The following is a 24,686-nucleotide window of genomic DNA, read 5'->3' as shown; positions in this document are numbered from 1 at the left end:
TTACAGACCGAGACGACTAATTTTTCCAGCTTACCGAGCCATTCCGTCAGGATCAAGAGAGATTTAGTTTACAATGTCGCCCCAAGGAGCTACAATGGCCGGCACCTGACCTCATGAGTGTCCTGTTAATGTTGGAGTTGCTACAAGTATTTGACAGATAAAGTCCTTTTGGGATGAGATAACAGATGAGTGAACTTTTATCAATCCCACATTGGTGAATATTAGATACACTGCATATTATATATTAGGACCGCATTTGAGTTCCACACGACCCCCACTTGGGGTGCGACCCTAAAGTTGAGAAACACTGTTGTAAAGTGATGCCAAAAATTAACTTTAGAATTTTTTTAAAAATTCAGATTAACAAAGAAATTGAAAAAAATATTTTCAATCTGCATAACAGATAGCGTAATAAAATATACTAGTAAAATGGACCTATCAATCACTTGCTTCATATTTATTTGATTTGCATTTCCATATTTATGTCAAAAGTGACCCACAATTGGATTACATAAATATTTAAGTATGCATATAAGTGAAGTGGTTAACAAATATTAGTTTCAGTTCCGTTTACTAAAATTAATAAATAAATAAACGAACAGAGAAACACCCACAACGTAAAAAATTGCATTTTTAACTGACAAAACGTGTGTTCAAATATTATTTTGAAGTCAATGTTATATTAAAAACCGAACCTAAAATGTTTTTCGAGATGTCAACCATGTTCGTTACTCTTAAAGAAAAATAGACAAACATTTAATTAACAGTTATTTAGCAGCTTTTAGTTTATAAATGTTTCGTTTCTGTGTGAAATTGAGGTTAATTAAGTCAAGTGGACACAGCGGTGAGTCAAAGCCAACTTTTCCGCCGAGACTTTGGAAGAAAAAAACAACATTTTCTTACTTCGGTGTCTGCCTGCACTCCACGACTGTTTGGCCATGCTCGGGCTGCGAATGATGGCTCTCCCCGCTGACCTCAGGGCATCCATGTCTGACTTTATAAAGTGCACAGAGTCACTCCCGTTGTCTGGAAGGAACGTCCACCTCCACTGTCTTCTCCTCCCGAGGGGGAAACGTTTATTAAGCAGAGTGCTGATGGGGAAGATGGACTACCGGTGCCTACAGGGGTGAAAACAGAAGTGGGCGTCACGCGTGAACACGTACATAACTGGAGTTATGCTGCGTTTACGTCCCATGGGACAACTGAGAAAGAAAATGATAAGGTTTTCAGATCACTTTATGACATAGTTTTACGGCCATGATAGAAAATAAAATACGATAACAAACTTATCCTAAAGTTTGAGTAAAGGTTTTTAAAACTTTTTTTTTAATTGAATTTTGTAATAATAAAGTAAAATACGTGAAAACAATGTCGTAAAATTATAGAAATAAAATTCAGACAATTAAAAAGTCGTAACTTTACGAGAGTCAAGTCGTAATATAAGGATAGGTCATACGTTTATGGGAAAAATAATTAAAAATATAAAACATTAACAAATGAAAAGACAACAAAACAATAAAACCAGAAAAAGGCAATTTCTTGGGGTTGGTGATATGGGCCTTTTGTCAATATTTTGTTAGTTAAGATTTCTGCTGTAGGTTTTGAACTTTTTTTCATTATTTTATCTTTTAAATTTTAATACATTTTGTATTAATATATACGAGTAGTAATATCACAATACACAAAAATAAAAAAACCCTGTATTTTCACCAGCAAGACCTTCTTTAATAGTGAATGCCAAAGTGAAACGTGTGACCGAGACACCATCACTTTGAAAAAATAAACACGGTGAAACAATGACAATATAAAACAAAGCACTCATTTTAACCTTCTCTTTCATTTACACGAATCCGTGAAAAGCAACTTTTGAAACTGAATTCACAATGCCGAAGCAATCCACAAAACAGTTTTTGTTTTTTTTTACCCCCCCAACCCACAACCCCTCCCAGGTATGACTTTGACAGCACAAACAGGATCAAATGGCTCAGGAGCAAAAAACTTTTTCCAACACATTCACTGAATCCTTCCTGGTTGAAAATGTAAAGGAAATCAATTGAACGCGGTGAGAAATTACAAAGTGTAAGAAAATAAATTAAATCGGTCCTACTGACCACCTGCTGCGTCGCCACCATCGGCCCTGAACCTTGTAAACACAACACCGTTTGAATATGCTTCGATGACAACACAACAAAAGAAAGAAAAAAAAAAAGACAGAACACGTCCGCGACCGTTTAGGCTAGCTACATCATCAACACTTGGCACTGAAATCGGAGAAGCAAAAGAAACATTCCTCAGTTTTTTGTTAATGTACATTGTTGTAAACAACTTAATGCCAGGACTAGAACACGAAAGGAGACAATCGGTTTCGGTTGTTATCTGGCATTCTGACACCGTAGCGTCTTCCCTTTAAGCCTGTTCAACATGCTTACTGAAGTGTACTTGGTTTAAAACCAAGGTGATTATTGGCTTCATGTTTTAATACTGAATCAAAATGGCCAGACTCTGGAAAAAATCCTTCAGAGAAGTCGCTGACTTTGAATATCTGTTTGAAAGGCTAATGCTTTTTACATCCCAAGACGGTAAAGTATGTGGAATATGTGGCAAAGTATGTGGCGTCTAAAAAAGTAGGAACTCCAAAAGGCACCATAAAAAATCTTGATACAAATGGTAACAAAGTGGTTACCTAGACATCATTGAATCCTTGTGGAAATTATGGCCGAGCAGGTTAGAAATTTGGTCCAGAGGGAGAGAGGAAAGGTCTGGGAAAGATGTCTGCAGCAAACAGGTAAAAAGTTCAACGTAGTATTTTGGCAGTGCCGGGTCGAATCAAACACACACGTACATCTGCTTTATCCACTCTCTGATTATCCTGGAGAATCCCACTACTCTAGCATTAAGGGACTAAGGTGTACAGGGACATCTGAGGAGAAAAAAAAAACAACCAAAAAAAACCGCATATTTTTCCACCAGCTCTACATAAAAGAACTGCACATTATCGTAAACGAACAAAAACGTTACAAAAGCGAGCAATGATACCGAAAACATGAATCCATTTACATTCATGTATCTTTCACAGGGCTTTAACAATACACACCTGAACTAAGAACACCTCATCTCTCTTAATGTCACAAACTCCAATTTTTTTTTTTTAAACTAAAAGGCTGTTTGTCAGGTAAACAAAGAAGAAAATACAGCTGCAGGGAGATTTATACTGTACAGCAAAACAAAAACAACGTTAGGTAATGCACGACGGCTCCGAAGTAGTAAATTTGGCAACCAAAATAGTTTCCTTGTTTCTCCCCTTTTAAAGAGACCATATTATCTAATGGCTATCTAAATCCCAGTGTTGTCCACAACACCAAATGATTTTATAGTTCTCATAATAGAACCAAAACAAAATAAAAAAAATACACGTTTGTAAAAAGGGTCTTTGTGCACTTGCAAGTGCAAAATCTGTCAGGGGCTGATTACGAGACAAATATGAGCCAAAAACTGAGAAGTTCACCTAAAGAAAAAAAAAAGAGAAACATTCTGTCTGACAGACAGTTTGGAGGTCAGAGTCACTTTTTCATGGGCTGGTAGACAGAGGCGTTGGGGTCCAGGGATGAGGGACTATTGTCCATGAACTTGGAAGAGTAGTGCGGGGCGACGGTGCTGAGGTTAGTGGTGTCTGTCGAATACGACAGGCTCGGCATCACGGCCATCACCTCTGCTATCTTCTGCTTCAGCTCTGCAATCTCCTGCTCCCTCTGGTGGATCTGACCTGGATATCACCAAAAGAATACAGATGTTTATACAGTTAATAACTAATAAATATATATTAGATTAATAGTCAAACAGAACAGTAGTTCCCTCAGAGTTAAAGTGTAGGGCATTTTTATAGTATAATATAAGTGAAAACCTTACAGCCATATCAGCAGGTAAATATCAATAATTTAGATCAGTGGTTCTCAACTGGAGGGCCGCAACCCAAAATGGGTCACGGACTAGTTTTCTGTGGGACACATTCCTTCACCCAGACAAAAATAATGTTGAAAAAAAAAAAAATCAGGCAAGAGTCTCGCCTATTCATTCTCCTTAAGACATTAGAGAAGAAGACGCACACACTAAACACTTTCTTTGTCAGTGCCTCGCAGTGCCCTTTTAAATGCCTTATATTGAAATAACTTCTTGTTCCAAAAGACTCCATCACTTTACAAGACATAACTCGAAACATCTCTGACCCTGACTTGCCCCGAGCCAATTAACAAGAAGCACACTGCAATAAACAGATCACACTCTTGAAACCTTTCGCAGTTATTAAAGTAATGAAATCTTTAAAATTGCATATTACATCATATGTCATGTTTATATAAATGTAACATCCCTATTATGATGGTAAATTATCTTGCCAAAATGAATGTCCTGTAAATACAAAATTAAAAACACATTAAGATGCAGCTCTAAATTAACATCTGTGAGCACATTAGCTATATTGTTAATTCTTTGGCATCTCCTGGAGTAAACAATTTCACTGTCAATTTTTTTTTTTTTTTACAAGCCCAGTATCTCACATAGTACAAAAAAGCCGTTGTGCTGTGATGAGTCAGCCATTAACTGACTAATGAGGACATTAAAGTATCAGCATAAATTGACTTGTTACAGAATTCAACAGAAGCGGAGGCGTGTTTTAATATGATTAATGACAGCAATATAACCCGGGCTCATGACACACGAATCTGCAGGAAGTAGTAGAAGTAGTAGTAGTAGTAGTAGTAATAGTAGTAGTAGTAATAGTAGTGGTGGTAGTAGTAAGTCAGTGTATAAGAAATTAACTTTTACATCGTAGTAGTATTAGTAGTGGTAGTAGTAAGTCAGTGGATAAGAAATGAACTTTTACACTGTGTTTCCGGTATGATAACACATCTGCTACAGTGACTGAAGCCTAAATGAGCCCTTGTTTCTTACATACTTATTTCATAGAAATATTATTGTGTGATGGCAACTATTAATGAGTTTGTATGTCTACAATTTTGAGACACATTTTGAGTTATTTAAATCCCTTTTCATCTCTTGGATTAGCTGATGTTATGTCCGACCGACAGGTATTTTTTCTACAAGGATTTCTCTTCTCTAGTTCTCTTCACCTGCAGAATACCTCAAGGCTTTGTTCTTTCTATTTTTTCCCCTACGTTGTGCTTCAACAAGGTGCTGTCTTTGAAAAATCTTTTTAACAATGCTACAGCCGACAATACCTCCTCCACTTTTATCTTATCAAATACTAGATACAAATCCTTTTCTACAACTTAATAAAATAATTCTAAGAAGTCTTTTCCTTCTCCTAACAAAACTAGTTTTTTACTACTTGTTGCTTTATCTACAGTACAACCTCCATGGTCAACACCTACTTACCTTGTGCTATCTCCAGTTGCCTTTTAGCGTCTCCCAGAGCAGAGAAAAGGTCCAGTTTGATCCTGGTCTCAGCGCTGAGGCTGTTCTCCAGGTGCTGGGTCTTCTCCTGCATGGCTGAGAGTGCCGACATTAGCACCTCGGTGTCCTTCTCGTTCTCCTTATACTTCCGCAGCTCCTACACACAGGACATATAAATGTTTTATTAAACGATTTGCCAACAAGTACGGTTTACACAAGTACTCACCTACGCTAACACAGTGATAACATTATAATCTAGGACATGAAAACATCAGAGGACTTACACTTTTGGAGCCGTAATGAAGGGCAAAAAAAAAAATGTTTTCATGCTATACTTCAGATTGATGGAACAAGACTTTTTTTAATACATTTATGGGAGATGGTGACGTAACCAGAAAACGCTGTAAGTGGAGGACGTCATAAACTGAGGACCCCCTGTACACTGTAAATAGAGATATGTGACCACCTGATGGACTGTGACTTGATGTCATCGTTCACGATATTTGTTGTCAAGTATCTTAAAAGACGAAGTGAAACCAACTGTAATCCAATCCTACCTGACATTTGCCCTCCAGATCCCTGATCTGCTCCTCCTTCAGCTTCATGTCCATACTGAGCTTCTTGCACTCCGTCTCCAGCTCTCTGATGCGAACACGAAGGGTGTCGTTCGACTCCATTCTGTATTACAAAAAAAAAAAAATTAATTTCATCTCCCATTACAAAATCTGAAATATTTGTACTGTTTTTAACATGTAGTTATATTATGAAGTCAAGTTTCAAAAAAGAGGAGTTGGAACCTAGTGGCAGCAGCCAAGGCGACAGCTCTGGCAGCAGTGGCCTCCTCGATCTTCTTTCTCTTCCTCTCCTCCGCCAGCTGTTTCTCGGCCGCAGCCCGAGCCTCCTGCTCAGCCTTTAGCCGTTTTTCCAGCTGGGAAATGGTCTGCTTGTCCTTCTGTTTGGCCTGCACTGCACTGTGGAGCCTGGATTGTGACAGAGGAAAATAGTCTTGAAACATTGAACATCATGCTGGATTGATATCAGTATCAGCAGGTAGTCCGAGTTGCAGTATCGCTTGGATATGGACATGAATATTCCTACTAGTTACTAGAAAAAAAAACATGCAAAGGTTCCTATAATGTACCAAACGTTGCGTGCGACTCACTTATTCTGTAATAACTCGTTGTCCTGGCGGAGTTGTGCCAGTTCAGATCGGAGGCTGCGGTCCTGGCTGCTCAGAGAGGAAAGCTGACTCCGGAGCTCAGACTCCAGCTGCCTGTTGGCCTGAAGATCTGCCTTCAGCCGCTTCACATCCTGCTCCAGGCTTGACAGACGAGAGGAGAACAAGATGTTCACGAAAAAGGAACAGCGACAGGCAAAGAATCAATTGAACAAAAATTAAGAGCGTGTGTGTGTGTGTTCGTCTCTTACCGCACAAGAGCGTCCGGCTTGCCGAGCTGATTGTTGGGAATGCAGTTCTCCACCGGATCCTTCTGGCCCTTCCCGGTTCCCTTCTGTTTCTTCTCATTCTTACCGCTGAGCGAACCGGTCGGAACGCTGCCGTTGGTTGCGCTGTGATTCCGCGGGGATGAATTTGAAATGCCGCCCCCACTTCCGCCGTTTTTATAGTTCTTCCCTGTGCCCCCCGTTTCCTCCTTCGAAGTAGTGTGTGTGTTAGTGTCTGCGTGCATGTTTTCTCCAGACAGGTCATTGTTGAGTCTCTTCGACCCAACGTAGTTCTCAATGTACTCCGTCTCCTGCAGTTTGGAGTCCAGTGTGTGTATGATGCTGTTGTTATTGATTCCAATTGAGTTCTGTTTTTTGCTGTCGCGTTCCTTCGCCGAGCTGTCCTTGCCCTTTTCGCGGTACTCCAGCTCTGGTAATGGAACACCGGCGCTTTTCTTTCCAGGTGGTGCTCCGTTTTGGGATATCACTGCAGGTTCGACCTCAGAGATCCCCTTAGCCAAAGCAGCTGTTAGAGAGCGAGGGTAGACTTTGTGAATGCAACAGAGCAAACTGAACAAAGTAACTTCTGATTGTAAAGAGTAACAGAGAAGATAGATTTGTTAAGCCCTGTAAATTTAATACACGGATATACAAACAATGCGTGTAGCTTTCCAGATATAATGATTCATATTAGACACAAACAATCACAAGCGGCCCATATTTCTTCTTCCTGCCTCATTTTTTTTTAAAAGTACCAGTTTCAGAGATGTTTTGTTTGTATGATTTATAACTCAAAGCCTACTAGTTTTAAATAATTTGTATTTCTGACCATTTTTCTTTAATTTAGAGCTCTTTGAAGGAAAGATAAATGTCCATCAATGTGGGCTCCTCTTTAAAAGCTCTTGGACACATATAAAGAGAAAGTATTTTTTTATCTGGGCCAAAAACAAAAAGCAACTCCAGAATTAAAATAAAATCAACTGCTGTGGCAGAAAATGCACAATCTAAAGGACACAATTTAAACAGAAAGACTTCATAAACTAAGTTATTTTTATGAGTGTCTTTTCTTTTGATAACCATTTCTTGTTGCTTTTGTGTGAGTTAGATTTGAGGTATCTGTTAAAAAAAAATTACAGTTGGCCTGTGAAATCTGATCATGTGAGTTCTGTGCATCTCTTACCCTCCTCTGCTTCTCTTTCTTGTCTTTGCAACATCTGCTGCTCAGGCGGTAAGGCCTGTTGTAAGAGCTGCATGTAGAAATCGTTCTCCTTCTGCACTTCTTTCTGTTTTCTCAGCCGCATCTTGTAGCTAACGTAGCTCTTAAAACCAAAGCCTAGGGTCACGACTGGATATCCGATACTAGAAGGTTAAAAAACAAAGAAAAAAGAACACAGGTCAACTTATGATGTTCTTGAAAGGTAAAGTTGAAGAAAGAAAGGTGCGCTGCATGAGCAAAAAGATGACACTATATTAAAAGGCTTTTACCAGTGAGCGGCGAAAGGTCGACAAAGGTCTACATGAAAGTTCTTTAGATCTTTGAACCTGATGGCAGCTTCAATGTACACGAACAGAATCCACAGTGAAACCGTGGGAAGACAAACTCCTCTTTCTGTGTGGATATTAAGAGAGGGAAAAAGTCAAACAACAGGGCAAAATAACAGCTATGAGTTTGTTTTATGTACATTTTGAGGTGGACGTGCTCATTTAATTGTCCCACTTAAATAAAAGAATCAGGTGGACGTGCTCATTTAATTGTCCCATTTAAATAAAAGAATCAAAGGGCAGCTTGTGTGTACCTGTGTGCCAAACATACTGTACCCACACATAGGTACTGGCAGCAAAGAACAGCCACTGAACAGGTATAAAAAGGAGGCAGATGATGTCCGATGTGAAAGCGACACATACGAAGAAGACTGAGAAGGCCTAGGTGAGAAACAAACAAAAATAAGATTAGTAAGAAGGTGCAGTTTAACTGTTTCAATGTTTTTTTTCCCGTTCATCTCTTACCAGTCCCTGATATCTGAAGGAGTCGTAGACGCTTCGTATGAAAAGCCAAAACGGCCACAGGTACTCAAACCTGAACTCTAGCACAAAATCAGCCAGAAGAACCAACACCCACACAACGAGAAACTTCAGATACAGGAAAGTGCTGAAGAACAGGACACAAACAGAGGATAGAAAAGAAAAAAAAACAAATTGAAAAGGTTAATTTTTATACATCTTTTTTTTCGTAGTTTACACATAATATACATCATAATTTTTATACATCTTTTTTTTCGTAGAAAAATAATATACATCCAATTGTAAGAAACAATTTCAAATTGATAGATATACGCTATGTGGCACGGCACAAAATCTATTTAGAGTTTTAGCTTGGACTTACCGTCTAAATGTGAACTGCATTTTTCAAAGTAAATAAGTTATTAAAATAACATTTTATAATAGTTTTGGGGTAGACTTGTATAAACATTTATATAGGGTCTGTGAGAATCATTTTATCTTATTTAATAAACCGAATATATTACATTTTGAACGATTTTTGTTTTTCAAGACATTTCCATTGTTGAAAGTCGATTTCAATTTACTACGTTATGTGAAGGTTACGTGGAGTTCTAATGCCGAGAAATATAATTTCGATTAATAGAAGTGAAATAGAAATGTTACGGTTGAAATTTTGAATTAAACTGAAATACAACATACGAGCGGAAGAGAAGTATGAGAATTTGTGCAGTGTCATGTCTAGACATGTTACTAAAAGCACAGCTGGTGTCATTTTACTAACTGGACTTTCGCAACATATAGACGCGTTTGGCATTTATTTTTAACCTTATGTATATCACGTTTATAAGTAAAACTGTGTTTTGACATTACAGAGTCAAATGCAAGGTGCAAGGCCGCGAACTTTGGCGGTTTTTGTTTCACTTTCACATTTTTTACGGTTTTTGGCAGACAAAGCACAGGTGAGAACACCGCCGTCGGCGTCACCCCGCAATTTAAAACGAGCGCCCCCTGACATTGCCGTTGTCATCTCAAGCTGGAACATTTTTTTCTAACACAATTTTGTGAAACTGTTTCAGCCGCAAACGATTTTAAAATGAACGAAATGTCCATTAAGTATACAAAGAAGCACGCGTTGCCACGTTTTAAATACATGCAACTATTAAACATTTTACTCTCAACAAATCATTTATGAGATGCAACACACACAAAAAACCGTAGGCCTGATTTTCGGCAATAAACGGGCAAATTCATTCATCTTCGTTCGTCGCTCAGGCAACAGCGTTCAGATTATGAATGAATGAAGAAGAAGCTGACATTTTTCACGCCATATGTAGATGGGCGCCATTGTCGCACAGTAACGTCCCTCTAGCCCCGTTCGGTACCTGCTATATATACCCTCCGTGATTCGGTTCCGTTTTAACGGCCGTCGGAGTTTGCTGCAGTCCGCATTGCGCCGCTTCATCCTCCTCTTGTTGGTTCGCTCGTGATATCGGTCTTGTGTCGGAAGCAGGAAATGTCATTCACTCATCCTAATGTTTTCATTTCTTCATTTATCTAACACTGTTGTTATTTAATGCACATGAAACAAAGAAATAAATAAAAACAGTCCACAGAAGACCCTCCCCTTTTCACGACACGATGCGTCTCTTCGACGTCTCACGACGTCACTCCGCTGGCCGTGACGTTACGTATTTAACATGGCGCCTTCCACCAGTACAACGTCGTCCACAAAATTTTCACGTTTTTGAGCTTTAAAATTCACCATTTTTAACGGTGAGTTTGACACGATTATCTAAAATTATTTTATTGGTTCCCTCGCAGTTGTGTAAGGTTTAGCGCAAGCCGTACCTCAAGCAAGCTCTTTTTACACGCTTTTTACAAGCTCATGCGCGAGGCCACGTTTGTTTTGGCAGTTTCCGGTAAATAATAATATTTTTTTTGCATTAGTGGTATACACGAGTTTTTTTTTTATAAACGTGGCTCTGCTTATAACGCCAGCCTTCTTATGATACCTCAAGTACATGTATGCTCACTTACATGCAGTAAAATCACAACAGAGAGAATAAACAACAAAAGGAAGAAATGTAACTTATCATTTACATATCCAAGTAGATATATTAAAACACATTTCTAAATGGTGAAGAAAGTATGCAATTTGATGACTGCAAAATATTCCAAAACGTTTTGACAAAGTCAGACAAATATACTAAATTAAAGTTTGCATATATAACTCTCACATTGTACTGTTACAACTGTATCTCCATAGATCAAACATACTCAAGACAAGATGGAGACATCACTGATGCCGTTTGAAGAAAACGAGAAGGAAAAGGAGGAGATTCAGGAACAGGCAGAAGAATGTGATGATGATGATGAAGAAGAAGAAGAACAAGAGCAGGAGAAGGAGGTGGTGAAAGAGGAGAATGTAGAAGACGGTATTAAAGACAACAATCAGAATGAGGAAGACCATGGTGAAAAAAAAAAAGTAAAGCAGACTGGTGGTCTGAACCTCAACAATGAGGTGGTGAAGATGAGGAAGGATGTGAAAAGAGTGAGAGCCCTGATCATCAGAAAACTCACGCGTCAAATTGGTGCCCTGAAAAAGAAGAAAGGTAAAGAGGCTGAAGTGGAGAAGAATCAGAGGAGAGCTGCCAGACTGTTGGAGGAGATCCATGCAATGAAAGCTCTTTCGCCAGACCTGGTAAGTTTCTTCATACCTTTTGTACATGTATGTCATTGTTTGTAAATTATTTACAAAATACATATCACTTCTTTAATTTGATGAAATCATACCTTATTTCCAGGTGACCAAGACAGCCCTACAGAAGAATCTCAAATTTGAGGAGGTGTGTAAGAACCCAAAGTCGAACATTTCTGACCGGGCAATTGCGCGCATTGCCACATATCCTCAGTTCCACAAGAAGATTGAGGACATCAAAGCTGCTATCAAAGCTTTCAAAGAGGAAAGGATGAAAGGTGGGAAGCAGGGAGGAAAGGAAAAGGTGCAAAATAAATCAGACATAGCAAAGAAAAGCCTGGAGAAACACGTCACAGATGTGACAACAGTGAAGCAAAAGGAGACAACTGACGATAAATTAACAACTATAAAGGTAAAGGACAACATACTTAAAGACTGTAAAGACTCAACTGTGTCCGAACCTGAAAAAGAGACAGAGACACCTGCAGAATCAGCAGACACTGCTGACGTTGAACAGGTTAAAATAGAAAACAAGAATGTGAAGCAGCCATCAACAAATAGAAAAAATGTTGAGAAAACTGTCAAAAATGCATCTACATTTTCTGAATCTAAAATTCAAATTGGAAGTGAGAAACAACCCGTCGCAGTGCTTATAAAGGTAAGTGTAGAAGATTCAAATTGGAAGTGAGAAACAACCCGTGGCAGTGCTTAAAAAGGTAAGTGTAGAAGAAGAAGAAGAGAGTGGATTAGAGTCATCAGACGAGGAAGATAAAGAGTACTTTGATGACAGCACAGAGGAGCGTTTCCACAAACAATCCTCTCAGTCTGAGGAGAGCGACGACGACTTCTTTTTCGGAAAAGTCAATAAATTCAAAAAGAAGAAGAAGAAAGATGCAGAAACTACAGATAAACAGGAGACGGGATTGAAAGTGGAATCTGTGGAAAAGGAGAAAATTGAGCTCGAGTCTAGACCAAGGTCAAAATCGCTTCAGTCCGTATTTTGTTCTTCCCTTTCTGGGCCTAAGCAAAGTGCAGGTGGTGGTGCAGGCAGGGGAAGTGGTGGTGATACATTTCGGGGCCAAAGGAAACCTTATGGCAGGGGTGGTGTTAACAGAGACTTTAGTAAACAATCTAAGTTTCAAAAGCAGGGTTCAGGGGAAGAGAGACATTCTGGACTGCAGGATTCAGAGGGGAGGAACTTTTCATTTTCTGGCAGAGGTAGAGGACAAGGCAGGGGTAGAGGTACAAGGCCCAACGCCTTTTCCCAGCAGGCTCCAAAGCAGGCTCTGCATCCATCTTGGGAGGCCAGTAAGAGGAGAAAGGAACAACAAGGACAAATATTGGCATTTCAAGGGAAGAAAATTAAATTTGATGATGACGATTAAATAATTTCACTGTTGGCTGCTTGTAATCATATGACTGTTTGAGTTATGAGTTTAAAAAAAAGTAAATTAATCAAAGGACATTGTACAGAAATTGCAAATGAATATTAAAGCAATGATGACATGACACTTTTATGAGTTCAACAATTCTTAGTTGTTGTTTTTTTTCCCCAGAATGTGCTGTTTTTTCTAACTGACAACTTAAGGACTGATGATTCTATTTTTTACATGTTCATACATCTCTGACATGTTTTTCTATTAAATGCTTTACAACCATACAATACACAACCAAGTTGTTTTTTTTTACAATTAAATACAGCTGCCAATTAGTGGACTGTGAATGTGCTTAGTATTTAGTAAATTTACCTCTGAGACATTACCATTCACCACAAGGTCAAAATTACATCTTTACTGTTTGTCCAAGACTATTTTATTTCTCAACCATAATGTCAAACATTTTAGTACTGGACTGGATAGATGCATAACTTGCCACCAGTGGCCAGTTACAAAACTGTTGATACAAGACTCTCAAATAAATAACATTAAACCTTCTGATTACCACTTTTGAAAATCATAATAGGTTATTAATTTTGAAAAATACATAAAATTACGAATTGTAGTCTCTTGTGGCATTTTATTCACCCTGTTTATACACAACCATTATTAAAAAATAAATTCTATAATATTTTATTACTTATATGCTAACGTTTAAGGCTAAAACAAGAATTGATCACCACATTTTACAGGGATATTGCACATATTGCAAAATGTGTTGTCATATATTAAAGTATTCAAACTTTGTTTTACGTTCTTTTTGCGACCCTCTAGCTCGTTTTTTATTTTATTTATTTTTTTGTCGCGTAAGAGTACACTCTTATGCTATGCTTTTAATTTGAAGGTGTGTCTTACACCGCTGCAACAGGGTGTTTCCGGTATAGCTGCAGCATAATACCGCGGTATTTTCCCAAGCAGATTGTTTTGGATTACTCCCGCGCAGAAATTACTATAACTCTTCCCCCGCATTTCTACAGGATTTTACAGGTAAACACTTGCTTATTTGCTTCTTGCTCTTTTCGAAATTAAATGCCGACTCGAACTCTGAACTACATACGCGTGGAAGCCATTGCTCCTGTTAGCAATAACTGACGTGGGGCGGGAAGCTGGGGAAATAACGTGTCCCAAACTCAGGTAACAAGAAGCTGAGCATTTAGCTTGAACTTAGTTTTTCCATTGCGTCTATACGCATTACTGAGTAATAATTGCAGACTTTAATTCCTCCGTTATTCCCAAAGCAATGTTAATAATTTATATCTAACACTATTTTGTATTTTTGTTTTGTTTAAGGGAAAAGGAAGGCTGGAGCTAGACGTTTGTGATCCTAAGAATGGTAGCAAGACTGCCAATGACAAAGCAGCCATGTGCTCTCAGTCACACGAGGGAGAAAAGGGTAAGACATTGTTATGAATTTATCATTATTATTTATAAGTTCATTGAGCATAAAAGAAACAGCCACATGCAGAAAATCGCACACATTTGCAATATTTACAAATGCATATTTATATCATCTGGAATTTACTGTAATTTAATTATTATTGCAGAAGACCTGAAGGCAGCACTGCTCACTTTACCTTAAATGTGAACACCTGATCTTACATAAGAAGAATTTGCTGTTAGCAAGCAAGGTTGTCTCATATGTAAAATAGGTGTGACCTTATTAAGGAGTTTCTGAGGAGTTTTTGATAAAATTCTTTGTTGTGTAAGGTTATATGTTGTTAAATTATTTTTATTTTCTTAGAACCTTTGCATCATTTGCAACACAGATAACAATATTATTTTTATTTTCTTAGAACCTTTGCCACATTTGCAACACAGATTGCAAGTTGTTGTTATTTCTGCTTTTTTGTAATATGCCATTTTAAAGCATTTTGGATATATTAAGTTTATTAAACTATGTAATTTTATTGTAATTCCCATCCATCTTTTTCAGTTCACTCCCCCAGACCAGCTGAATGCTCCTCTGTGGTTGAAAAGTCACGATACGATGCCTCTCTGGGTCTACTGACACTGCGGTTTAGAGAGCTTTTGAAACGCTCCTCTGATGGCATTTTGGACATGAACCTGACTGCTCTCGAACTCAACACTGCAAAGAGACGTATCTATGATGTCACCAATGTCCTGGAGGGAATCTCGCTGTTAAAAAAGAAGTCCAAAAACACTGTTCAGTGGTTGTAAGTACGAATAGATCTCAAATGCTTTGCTTTGTTTTTCTTGTGTGCTGAGACTGTTTAAATGTCTGTCCTTGTGTGTGTGTGTGCGTACAGGGGCGCTCCATTCAATAGGCCTGTAACGGAAGACTTGATCAGGCTTGAAGAGGAGGAAAAGCAACTGGACGAGCAGATAAAAAGCTGTACAAAACACATTCACCAGATGTGCACGGATCATTGTGTTCAGAAATATCCTTATATTATTCCACTGCTCGGTGCTGCATGTCAAAGTACTGTGTTCACACCCATTTTTTTACAGCTTAGCTAGCATGTCTTTTATAACCTTAAAGCACCAGCGTACAAGAAATTATGTATCTTATTACTGTATTTTTATGAGCAAGGTATTGCACCAGTTTCCTATTATTTCTTGACCCTTATGAAACATATGCATATTTGACGCATGAGGATCTTCGAAAGATTCCTAGTCTGAAGGAACAGACGGTGATGGTGATCAAAGCTCCTGCAGAGACAAAACTGGAGGTTTCACATCCAGATGAGGTAAATGAATTTACACAGAAAACAGTAGTAGAGACATTCACCCTAAAATTCACTTAAGGCCAGCAAAAATATGTTGTCCACAGCATTTCTAGTTAAAACCTTTCTCTGTTTTAGCTTCAGTTTAACTAGCCTGACTGCTAATGTGCTTTTACAGTCCTTTTCATTTTTCTACAGTGCTTCCAGGTCCACCTGAAGAGCACCCAGGGACCCATTGATATCTTCATCTCCACAAACGACCAAAAGGATGTTAAAGGTGTAAAAATCCCCAAGTCTTCCGTCATCCCTGCAGTTCCAATGCCTTCACCTGGTAAGTGTTTTAAGATTATCAAGGTCGAGGACATAAAAGTCATTCATGTAGAATGATGTTTAAACTGCCAAAAACAATCCCTGGTATATAACCATTACAAAGATGAGAATAAATATAAACAAGTTAGAGCTAAAAAAAAAAAAAAGTAGGCCAAAATTTCATTACAGGGTAAATGAATTTGAAACGATAATCCACAACATATCCTAAATTATCTTTGCAGAACACGATTACACTGCATCTCGAATCTTATCTGTCTGCCCCATGATGACATCATACTCGTCATACTCATCACCAGTTACCATTCCCTTCTCACCCTCTATGCCCACCTCCCTCCAGCTCACCTCTGAAGACTCACAGGACTTCTCACCTTTGACCTTCTGGCTTCATGGACAGCAGTACATCCTGAGCCTGACAGAATACTAAAGCATCACTGATTACTTCCCTGGGAAATTGGAAGGGATTTATCCAATTTGCTAAGCTATAACTTTCTTTCAATTATTTATTTTTTCTAATCTGATCATTTGCAAGATGGTGGATTTTTTTTTTTTTTTTTTTACACAAACTGGATGACAGAAAACCCAAACAAAAGCATGACCTGAAGTCCAAGTTAATTTTTAGCAGCCTGGTACTGTGAATGCCTTATTGACCGGAAAGGAACGGCGGAACCAGAAGAATGTGTCACCTGTTCTGGAATGTGATTGTTTGTGCTCTAAGCTCCAAAATTGGGATCAAGCTTTTCTCAGATTTTTTTTTTCTTTTCTCTTGCAAGAAGAACTGCAAATATAACAAATATGCACTCAAAGACTTTGTTTTACTTTTGTTCTCTTCTGACTCAAATTCTAAAAAAAAAAACAAATTGTAAAATTCCTTTTTTTTTATTTCTCATTCCTGAGGATCTACCAGGTCAACATCCCTCTCTGACAGGGGACATGTTTCTACCTCTACTACTGAATTAAAAAAAAAATCACTGCTTTTTTTTTATCTCACTTTATATTAAAGTAAATGCAAATACAAGAAACCACGTCTATCTCAATTTGTTTAGTGAATGGAATTTTTACATGAATGATATATTTTGGTATATTGCTACTCTGTAGTTAGTTCCTGAATGTACTACACTAACCACAACTGAACAAGTAAATCAGCAGGTCTAATTAATGTGAATGGTATGTGGATCAACTACAGCGTGACTCACCCTTCATGTTCTCGTGACTGTACTAATTTGATGCGTCCGTAACTGTCATGCAAATGAACTGCAACCTACAGTAGCTCAGCAACAACCTGTCCTGTTGGACCTTCTCAGGGATCACACACTTTCTTTGCAGGTACAATGTAATGCAGGTTTGATATTAGCACTTTTGAGTTACTGGATTATTAGTCAGAATCAATAAAGACACTTGCTGTACAGCTCAAACAGACAACACGGGCTTTTAGAGACGTGATGATGATGTCATAATAATGAATACCATAGAAAGACCAGACTGTTAATGTAACTGTACAAAGAAAATGTGTGACACTAATATCTTGTAACTGCTGATGACGATTTAAAATAGTCTCATGTAAAGTTGTTGTTCCTCAGCTGACCTGTTGTCAGCGTACGATTTGCCAAAGTTGTGCTTGTTAAACTTTAATGTTACTCTTTCTCTGGTTAGGGTTGATTTCTGTGTCTAACTGATAATGAATTATTAGTTTAGATCCATATTGTTGTCTTTTATTCACCTCAGTGCCTGAAATATAAATAAAAAGCTTTTATTACTCCAGTTGTCTGTTTAATCCTCAAATCTGAAACTGAATCTCTTTAAGGTACTTTCTGTTTCTTTTTATTATTGATTTAACAGTAATTTTCATTCTTTCACAACAGTTTTTTTTTTGGTTCAATCTAAATTACCTAGCTGAACAACAACAAAGTAAATGTGATATGAATTAAAAAGATTCCCTAACGTGCAAACTTTAGAGAACAATTTCTCAATACCTGCAAAAGTACCCAGCACAGTCATCTCATTTTAATTTTTCAATAATGTAATCAATAAAACCAATAATCTAAGATGCATCTGAACCGCAATCTTTTGACATAGCTTACCTTTAATATGATTTGAAACTTACTGTACTGTGTCAAACTTCGTTGGCAAAAAAAAAAAAAATTCAGATCACTCTTGTAGACTTCATGTGCAGACACTAGGAGGCAGTATAAACCCATTCAACGAGTCACACTCCTGACTCAAAGCTTGTACTGTTTTGTGCCTGATTAAAAAAAACAACTACATTTTACGTTTGCATTACTTACTGATCATGACGTCATATCTAATCCTCCTTCTCTAAGGCCACACATGTCTAAACATTATTACAACAAATGCATAAAAACACGACTTTCTGCTCATAGGTTGACACTTTATCTTAATAAATAAAGTGCTGATGTAACAGATTTTTCTGTTCTTTCAAGTCAACAGTTTTTGAACCAACATAAAAAGGAAAAATGCTTTTATAAAATGCTGCAATGTTTTCTCTCTGACTGTGTCAAACACATTGACAGACTCAAAAAAAGTTAATATCGCCAGTGTTTTTCTTTTCAAAAAGATTGACGGCTCAAACTGATTTCAGACTATTGGATGGTGGTAACCCGGCTCAAACTGATTTCAGACTATTGGACTAAGTGGTGTAACATAAATCGTCAAAGATTCAGTTTCACTGAGGCTTATAATCTGATTAAAATCATAGTTGTGGTAAAAATAGTTGTAAATAATTACATAGATGTAACGTAGTAATTTGTTACCTTCAAATCTAATGTAAACATTAATCGAAAGTTTTCATGGACAGGTATGTTGGGTACATGTGTGTCACCTAAATGTAAATTACAGGTAGAAACATCTTTATTAATAAATGTAACCCCCGACTCTTATAATGTACACATGTCCAAAAAGACCTTTTAAACTTTATTTATTTTCCTTCCACTTTTGAATTTCGAATCAACAGTCTAGCCCTACATCTCTTTGTCTGAGTCGCAGCATCTTAGAAAAACACATCATTGCCCTCAAAATGATGATGTAATCTGAGCCCCTCAGCTCCCAGACGTGTCCATAGATGGCAGTGTTGCCCCTGGAAACTCGGTGAAAATGCACTCAACCCAGTTCCCTATTTACAGTGGCACACTTTCTGAGTTTAAGGAGTCACTGGTTCATTGCATGAACATCATTGATTCGTTTGTTTTTGTTGTGTGTTTTTTTTTTCTTTTTCCTGAGTCGCAAAGATTTGCAAATGAAAAAAAAGCCCAAAGTGAATATTGAACTGCCTCATATTGAGTTAGACCTGATGTAAGAGCCCTCGTGTCTCAGGAGGGCCGACTTAATGATCAGCCAATATAGATGTCAATCAGTCGATCAATCAGCCAATAGAGGTTCATTTTTAGAGTGCTTTTCCACGTCACCTGTGAGGTTTCACTGCCAAACACGGCCCACACATGACCGGGCTTGAAGGGTCAGATATCACAAACTCACCGTAGAGGACCTGGCGCCACTTGAAGGTTACGGGATGTACAGCACATGTGTCGTCACCTTCCAAAGCGCAGGCTGACAGTCTTGTCCCACTGCCTGAGTCTGTGCTGCACTCCCCATAATCAGACTCTTTTGACTGCTGTAATGAAGGGCGGGAGCTGAGGAGCGAGAGAGGGAGAGAGAGCAGGAGAACAAAAATGAGAGATGGTTTAAAGAGGGTGCATAAAAGCAAGGAGGGAGAGAGCGTACTACTCGTCAGCCATTGGCCACGGAGGGCATGGCGTTTTTTGCGTATCGCGCTCTAAGCCAATGGGATGCCTCTGTAATATTTTGGGTTTATGAATGAAGTGAATAGTGAGTGAGCAGGCGTTTGATTCATCGCCCGTAGCTCCGAATGGGAGAGCAAAGATAAAAGGTGCGGTTGTTTCTGTAACGTCAGACAAGACTGTACAGTAATATGACACACTGATTGCAGTAGTGTGTAATATTGACCTGTGCCCTGACCAGCGCTGATGGACAAGGTTTAAAAAAAAAGAACCTTATCAATTTCATTTTTGTTCCTTGTCTCTAAGAAATCAGGTGCAATAATAGTGAGTGCCAATCAAGAGAAGACCGCTGGAGTCCAAGAGGTCACACAGACACCGGATATGAGCTTCAAAACTGTGAGGGCTCAATGTCACACTGTCCAGGTCTCTCTATAATAAACTTTTGCTTTATTTACAGAAGACATTTATTTCAAAAAGTTCAAATGAGGGTAGTGTGAGCAGAAAAAAGACACTTAAGTCATCCTGAAGGTTCTCAATGACCACAGCCACACATACAGATGTTTAATTATTAATGCTTTATTTATTTATTTCTTCATTTCACCTGTCACCTTCTTCTATTAGCTGTCGTTTGGTGTAAATATTATTTACTTTTCTATGCTATCTTGAACCAATTATGAATCTAAATTAGTTAATATTTAGGAAACATTCTCTCAGAGTTTAACTATTCATACAGTCACAATGATGCTGCACTTGAACTTTGAAATATTAGTTTTACTGGTTTTGGCTATTATCAAAAACTATCAATTTGTGTTCAAATAAAACCTATAAAACAAATTAAAATTACACATTGCATAAAACACATTCCTTAATAAACACCATTATGTATTTAGGGCATCTATTTTCTTCATTCACTACCACACATCTCCGCTTAGCAGTAGCCACTTAGCATTAGCCACTTAGCATGCACTTCACACGCTCACTAAACACCAACCGGTTACTTTAGCTCAGCTAATTACTTAGTCACATATTCAACTCGTAACATATAGCACGTACACACCCGAATAAGTATACATTTACCGACCTGTGGTAAGAATAAAGGGGATACACATTTTGCAAGTGTTATCATCACAGTAGCAGAATTTATTCTTCATGTCTTAATTTAGCGTAAATTCTATACTACCACAAATATGATGCGCCGCCTAGTGGCCTAGCATGTCATAGCATGTCTAAATAAATGAGAATAAAAGATAAATTAATAATAAAAAAAAGACAAATAAAATTAAATAAATAATATAGTAGGGGTATCTTTTTTCCTTTAACTAATTTCTGCCATATTTTCTACATTTCCCTATTTTTTTCAACTGTCTACATTATGTCTGTGGTTCTGAAGTGTAACTGCAGGCCTTTTATTGACACCCTCACAGTTTTTGCTCCCAAACCTAACTCACCTTGTTTTAGTAGAGTGAAGTAAGCAGTGAAATTCCTACAAAACTGCTGATGTAAACTAGGGATGTTCCAATACAACACATCAGTAACCATTGCATTATCCTGAATTGTATTTTTTTTTACTCACTTTCTTCATGCCTTGTGTTCCATTCTGTTGTTTTTATTCACCACATCTTTACAGCCAGTCTGTAAAATTACTGTCTCACATAAAACCTGTCCGTGGTGCAGGGAATGTTGATGCTCTCCGGACGAGCACATCACAGCTGGGTTCACAGTACCTCATCTAGAATAGAGATCTACGTGTGTGTATATCAGAGGGATTGATGCACACCTTTCTTTTACACGTCCTGCTGGCACCGTGGTTTTAAGGTGTAACCCTAGGATTTAATACTTCATAAAATTAAATGTCTCACTCGCGTTGTTGTTGGACAATGAAGTCAGCAGATGGCCCAGTCCACCTAGGTTCCTATTGGGTGTTCAACCTGTCAATCACATGAAGGGAACATTGTTTTCTGTGTAAAAGTGAATGTCAACTGATCTTTAAAATAAAACTTAACTTTTATAAGAAGGGTATCAAACTAACTATTAGCACTGGTGGTTTGATTACCAGGTCTCTTTATCCCCTGAGATTTGTTCATGCTCATAATGCAGATTTTGCAAAAACAGTAGTTATTGTTGCAAAACTGTTTAATGCTTGCCCAAAGTGATGCAATAAGAAAATCGATAGTACTGTAGTCCTCAAAATTAGCTGAATTGATTCTGTCGCTACGTTCAGCCTTTTAAATTCTGCTGTGAACGAGCCTCGAGGCATATTGACAGTCACTGAACAGTAAACCAGAAAAACAAAACACTCCATGTAAATGCCACAGTAAAAGACCTGCTTTTTTTTGTTTGTTTTTCTCCAAAATAGACGTACAAACAGTTAACAAACAACGTGGTGTCTGTGTGAGGTCTTTAGTTGCATTTCTCCAGTGTTTGCAATTTTTTTTCTGCTACAACAGTTACCAATGATTCCATCGCAACATCAAATAGATACATGATCTAGCAACTGAACCCTCAAAATATATATATAAATATATAATTATATATATAATATACAAATCTGTACATATACTGTATTGTATATCCATACAAGCACATATGCACGTGTGTACTTATGTCAATATTTGTATGTATGTATGTATGCATATACATTTTATAAACATATATAAATACATATATACTGTAAGTATACATATACTAGACGAGGCACAAGACCATTCATCTACTGTTTAGTCTTTCAGACTTGCTTTAGCAATTGAACCCTCAAACAGATATATAGTGAATATATGTACATATAATATACATACAGTATATATTTAAATATATTGTGTAAATATATATAGACATGTATACATGTGTGTACTTGTATACACATGTATAGGGGAATATACAAGTATAAACAGTATATTTGTGTGTATGCATGTATATATTTTTATATACATATATATGTATTTGTATATAATATATGTATACATAGACTTAATGAGGCACTAGGCCATTATTCTTCTACTGTTTAGTCTATTTTAAGGCACCAGTCACTAGCTGAAGGCAGTGTCACGTACAGAGACAGGAAACCATTCACACCTATGGTCAATAAAGTCTTCTAAATCCTCAGTCTGAATGTGTTTGGACTGTTGAAGAAAACAAGAGAAAATACATGCATGGGCGTGTAAAGAATATTTCACAGAGAATAATCTCTCCAACCAGCAACCAGTGAATTTTTTTTTTTTTTTTGCTCTAACCACTTTTTCCAACAGCTGTTAGAACCAGTAGGACACAATTTTCCCTTGTCACACGGTCCGTAGGGTCTTTGCTGTGCAATGATCGTAATGGCTTCAGAGAAGACTTTGCACTTCGACAATGACCTCTGTCAGCTGCCAACCCAACCACGGCTCAGAGTGCCTGTGTTTATATGTAAGTAATGTTCCAAAGTACTGGATCTCAGCGGCGAATTTATGGGAGAGTGGCTCCAGATGATGCAGGAGTTGGCTGGATTACGTGCAGCTGGGTTGAGCTTTGGTTCATGTGGAGCGGTTGGACTGTAATGTCTACTTCCCCTCTTGTTCTCTGGTTTGAGGTTTCTATTTTCCCCCTTCTCCTGCGCTTGGCCGCCGTGTGGGGGTGTATAATGCTTTCAGCTGTTGTGATGTAAGCCTCCTGACCTGTTGTGAACCTCTTGCACCTCTCCAGCGCGTTCTTCACTGGGTATTTGTTTGCTTGGCTCCCTACTTGGATTCGTCAAATATTTGCATAGACCGAACCTGTCACGGACCTCAGCCCATAGGCTCGTGCTCTCGAGCCAGCCAAGACGAAAGACAGTCAGTTGTCATTTGCATGTAATTTGCATCGCCCCCCCCTCCCAACCCCCGGGACTGTTTGCAATGTCAGGAGGCCCAATTAACCAGTGTTTTAGTCATATTTGCATTCTCATTTGCATCATAGATGCTTAACGAGGGTTACTTAGCCGACTGACCCCCGTGGAAACTACTTGCCTTGTGCTCGCAAGAGCAAGATAGCGCGATCGGCTAATTTCATTACGGCGAACCGCCGTTTGACTGAGAGGAATGCTTTTGGATGCAATCATTAAAGAGCAACAAGGGCTCGCAAGCTGTTTGTAATCAGAGTGGTTTTTTCGCGCGCATACGGACGTTGTGTCATATTTACTGTAAGTATGAAGGATTAGGCACGGAGGGGGTAACGGGGTAGTATCAATCTCACTCACGCATTTTGGAGGAGATCATTAATCATCCCATCTACGGAAAATCGTACTCATCAGACTCGGGGCGACACGGTGCCCACGCGGTGATGATCACCCCATGCAGAAGTGGACAGAAGGATAGTTACTGGCTCACTAAGCAGAGGCCCCAACTGCCAGTACTTCCTTCTCGATGCTCAAGGCTTGCGCTGACAGTTCCTGAATGTCTTTCTCGCTGGTTAATGTGCTCATATCTTAGTACCTGGCTGTGTAAAATTCCCAGCTAATGGCTTGACGTGAAGGCCAAATAATTCCCCCTCGTCCGTTGTGCACCCCTCTCCCCCACAGCACCCCCCCCCCCCCCCCCCCGACTACCCTATGTTTTGATCTTTTTATTTATAGGGGGCATGATTCCTCTATGGGCAGATGGATTCCCTCAGATATTATGTGGTGGATCTCAATAAGAAGAATCAATTCCGTCTTTGTTTGTGGAATCCTCCCACGCCACAAACTAATACTCAGACATCAAACCAGGGCCGTATATCATCCGCTGAAATTTCATCATGTTGTTTGTTTGCTTTTGAAAACTAAAAAAAAAAGTCAAGAATTGGAAGTCGGGAATCAGCGGCCGATTCCTGAAGGAACTGAGCAACAGAGTGGTTTTCTCCAGTTCTTTAACGTTACATCCTGAAAGACGAGATTAAATGTTTACCTCGAGGTCTTATCCAGTGCTTCATATATTGGGTATAC

The 24,686-nt window shown here is 38.4% G+C and overlaps 4 protein-coding genes across 11 annotated transcripts in view; 2 read left to right on the top strand and 2 right to left on the bottom strand.

Annotated features, from left to right (window-relative positions):
- The window catches only part of LOC103394110 (low density lipoprotein receptor adapter protein 1-like), a 5,849-nt gene extending 4,658 nt beyond the window's left edge, over nucleotides 1-1,191 (bottom strand). For 2 of the 4 annotated variants that reach the window (XM_017040990.2, XM_025065099.1), the window contains exon 1: nucleotides 904-1,187. In XM_017040990.2, the coding sequence (XP_016896479.1) occupies nucleotides 904-988 (85 nt within the window). In that variant the 5' untranslated portion in view covers nucleotides 989-1,187. Of the gene's footprint in view, nucleotides 1-903 lie in introns of all 4 variants that reach the window. The other 2 variants (XM_025065100.1, XM_008331252.3) reach the window with 2 other exon arrangements.
- A 512-nt stretch (nucleotides 1,192-1,703) lies between these two features.
- LOC103394108 (macoilin-1-like) lies at nucleotides 1,704-20,924 on the bottom strand. Of its 3 annotated transcripts, XM_025065097.1 has the most exons (12): nucleotides 20,835-20,924; nucleotides 19,491-19,645; nucleotides 8,860-9,001; nucleotides 8,649-8,775; nucleotides 8,338-8,461; nucleotides 8,033-8,211; nucleotides 6,838-7,378; nucleotides 6,572-6,730; nucleotides 6,207-6,389; nucleotides 5,967-6,087; nucleotides 5,392-5,566; nucleotides 1,704-3,763 (listed from the first exon to the last, which is right to left on the bottom strand). In XM_025065097.1, the coding sequence occupies exons 2-12, from the start codon at nucleotides 19,535-19,537 to the stop codon at nucleotides 3,561-3,563; spliced, it is 2,001 nt and encodes a 666-aa protein (XP_024920865.1). In that variant the 5' UTR covers nucleotides 19,538-19,645; nucleotides 20,835-20,924; the 3' UTR covers nucleotides 1,704-3,560. The 3 variants fall into 3 exon arrangements, with proteins under 3 accessions (XP_024920865.1, XP_008329472.1, XP_024920866.1); XM_008331250.3 differs by lacking the exons at nucleotides 19,491-19,645; nucleotides 20,835-20,924 and adding an exon at nucleotides 10,236-10,463; XM_025065098.1 differs by lacking the exons at nucleotides 19,491-19,645; nucleotides 20,835-20,924 and adding an exon at nucleotides 10,058-10,119.
- Nucleotides 10,479-13,080, top strand: srfbp1 (serum response factor binding protein 1). The gene is made up of 4 exons (XM_017041284.2): nucleotides 10,479-10,626; nucleotides 11,120-11,554; nucleotides 11,658-12,164; nucleotides 12,223-13,080. The coding sequence occupies exons 2-4, from the start codon at nucleotides 11,141-11,143 to the stop codon at nucleotides 12,934-12,936; spliced, it is 1,635 nt and encodes a 544-aa protein (XP_016896773.1). The 5' UTR covers nucleotides 10,479-10,626; nucleotides 11,120-11,140; the 3' UTR covers nucleotides 12,937-13,080.
- On the top strand, nucleotides 13,820-17,755 carry LOC103394109 (transcription factor E2F3-like). Of its 3 annotated transcripts, none has more exons than XM_008331251.3 (7): nucleotides 13,820-13,974; nucleotides 14,278-14,380; nucleotides 14,921-15,161; nucleotides 15,255-15,386; nucleotides 15,581-15,695; nucleotides 15,870-16,002; nucleotides 16,223-17,755. In XM_008331251.3, the coding sequence occupies exons 2-7, from the start codon at nucleotides 14,350-14,352 to the stop codon at nucleotides 16,423-16,425; spliced, it is 855 nt and encodes a 284-aa protein (XP_008329473.1). In that variant the 5' UTR covers nucleotides 13,820-13,974; nucleotides 14,278-14,349; the 3' UTR covers nucleotides 16,426-17,755. The 3 variants fall into 3 exon arrangements, with proteins under 3 accessions (XP_008329473.1, XP_016896775.1, XP_016896774.1); XM_017041286.2 differs by having other exon boundaries at nucleotides 13,824-13,974; nucleotides 16,339-17,755; XM_017041285.2 differs by having other exon boundaries at nucleotides 13,971-14,121.
- Nucleotides 20,925-24,686: the final 3,762 nt, after the last annotated feature.

Source organism: Cynoglossus semilaevis, chromosome 18 (assembly GCF_000523025.1).
Source record: "Cynoglossus semilaevis isolate Cse_v1.0 chromosome 18, Cse_v1.0, whole genome shotgun sequence".
NCBI lineage: Eukaryota > Metazoa > Chordata > Actinopteri > Pleuronectiformes > Cynoglossidae > Cynoglossus > Cynoglossus semilaevis.
The sequence above is the reverse complement of the archived record's forward strand: the minus strand, read 5'-3'. Positions and strand labels throughout refer to the sequence as shown.

Coding starts and splice junctions, on each gene's coding strand:
- LOC103394108 (XM_008331250.3), bottom strand. CDS start 10,315: ATGAAGCGGCGCAATGCGGACTGCAGCAAACTCCGACGGCCGTTAAAA. Junction 8,462..8,648: donor ACAGTATGTTTGGCACACAG/GTACACACAAGC, acceptor ATATCCACACAG/AAAGAGGAGTTTGTCTTCCC. Junction 6,731..6,837: donor AAGCCGGACGCTCTTGTGCG/GTAAGAGACGAA, acceptor TCGTCTGTCAAG/CCTGGAGCAGGATGTGAAGC.
- srfbp1 (XM_017041284.2), top strand. CDS start 11,141: ATGGAGACATCACTGATGCCGTTTGAAGAAAACGAGAAGGAAAAGGAG. Junction 11,555..11,657: donor AAGCTCTTTCGCCAGACCTG/GTAAGTTTCTTC, acceptor CCTTATTTCCAG/GTGACCAAGACAGCCCTACA. Junction 12,165..12,222: donor CTACATTTTCTGAATCTAAA/ATTCAAATTGGA, acceptor TAAGTGTAGAAG/ATTCAAATTGGAAGTGAGAA.
- LOC103394109 (XM_008331251.3), top strand. CDS start 14,350: ATGTGCTCTCAGTCACACGAGGGAGAAAAGG. Junction 15,162..15,254: donor AAAAACACTGTTCAGTGGTT/GTAAGTACGAAT, acceptor GTGTGCGTACAG/GGGCGCTCCATTCAATAGGC. Junction 15,387..15,580: donor ACGGATCATTGTGTTCAGAA/ATATCCTTATAT, acceptor CCCTTATGAAAC/ATATGCATATTTGACGCATG.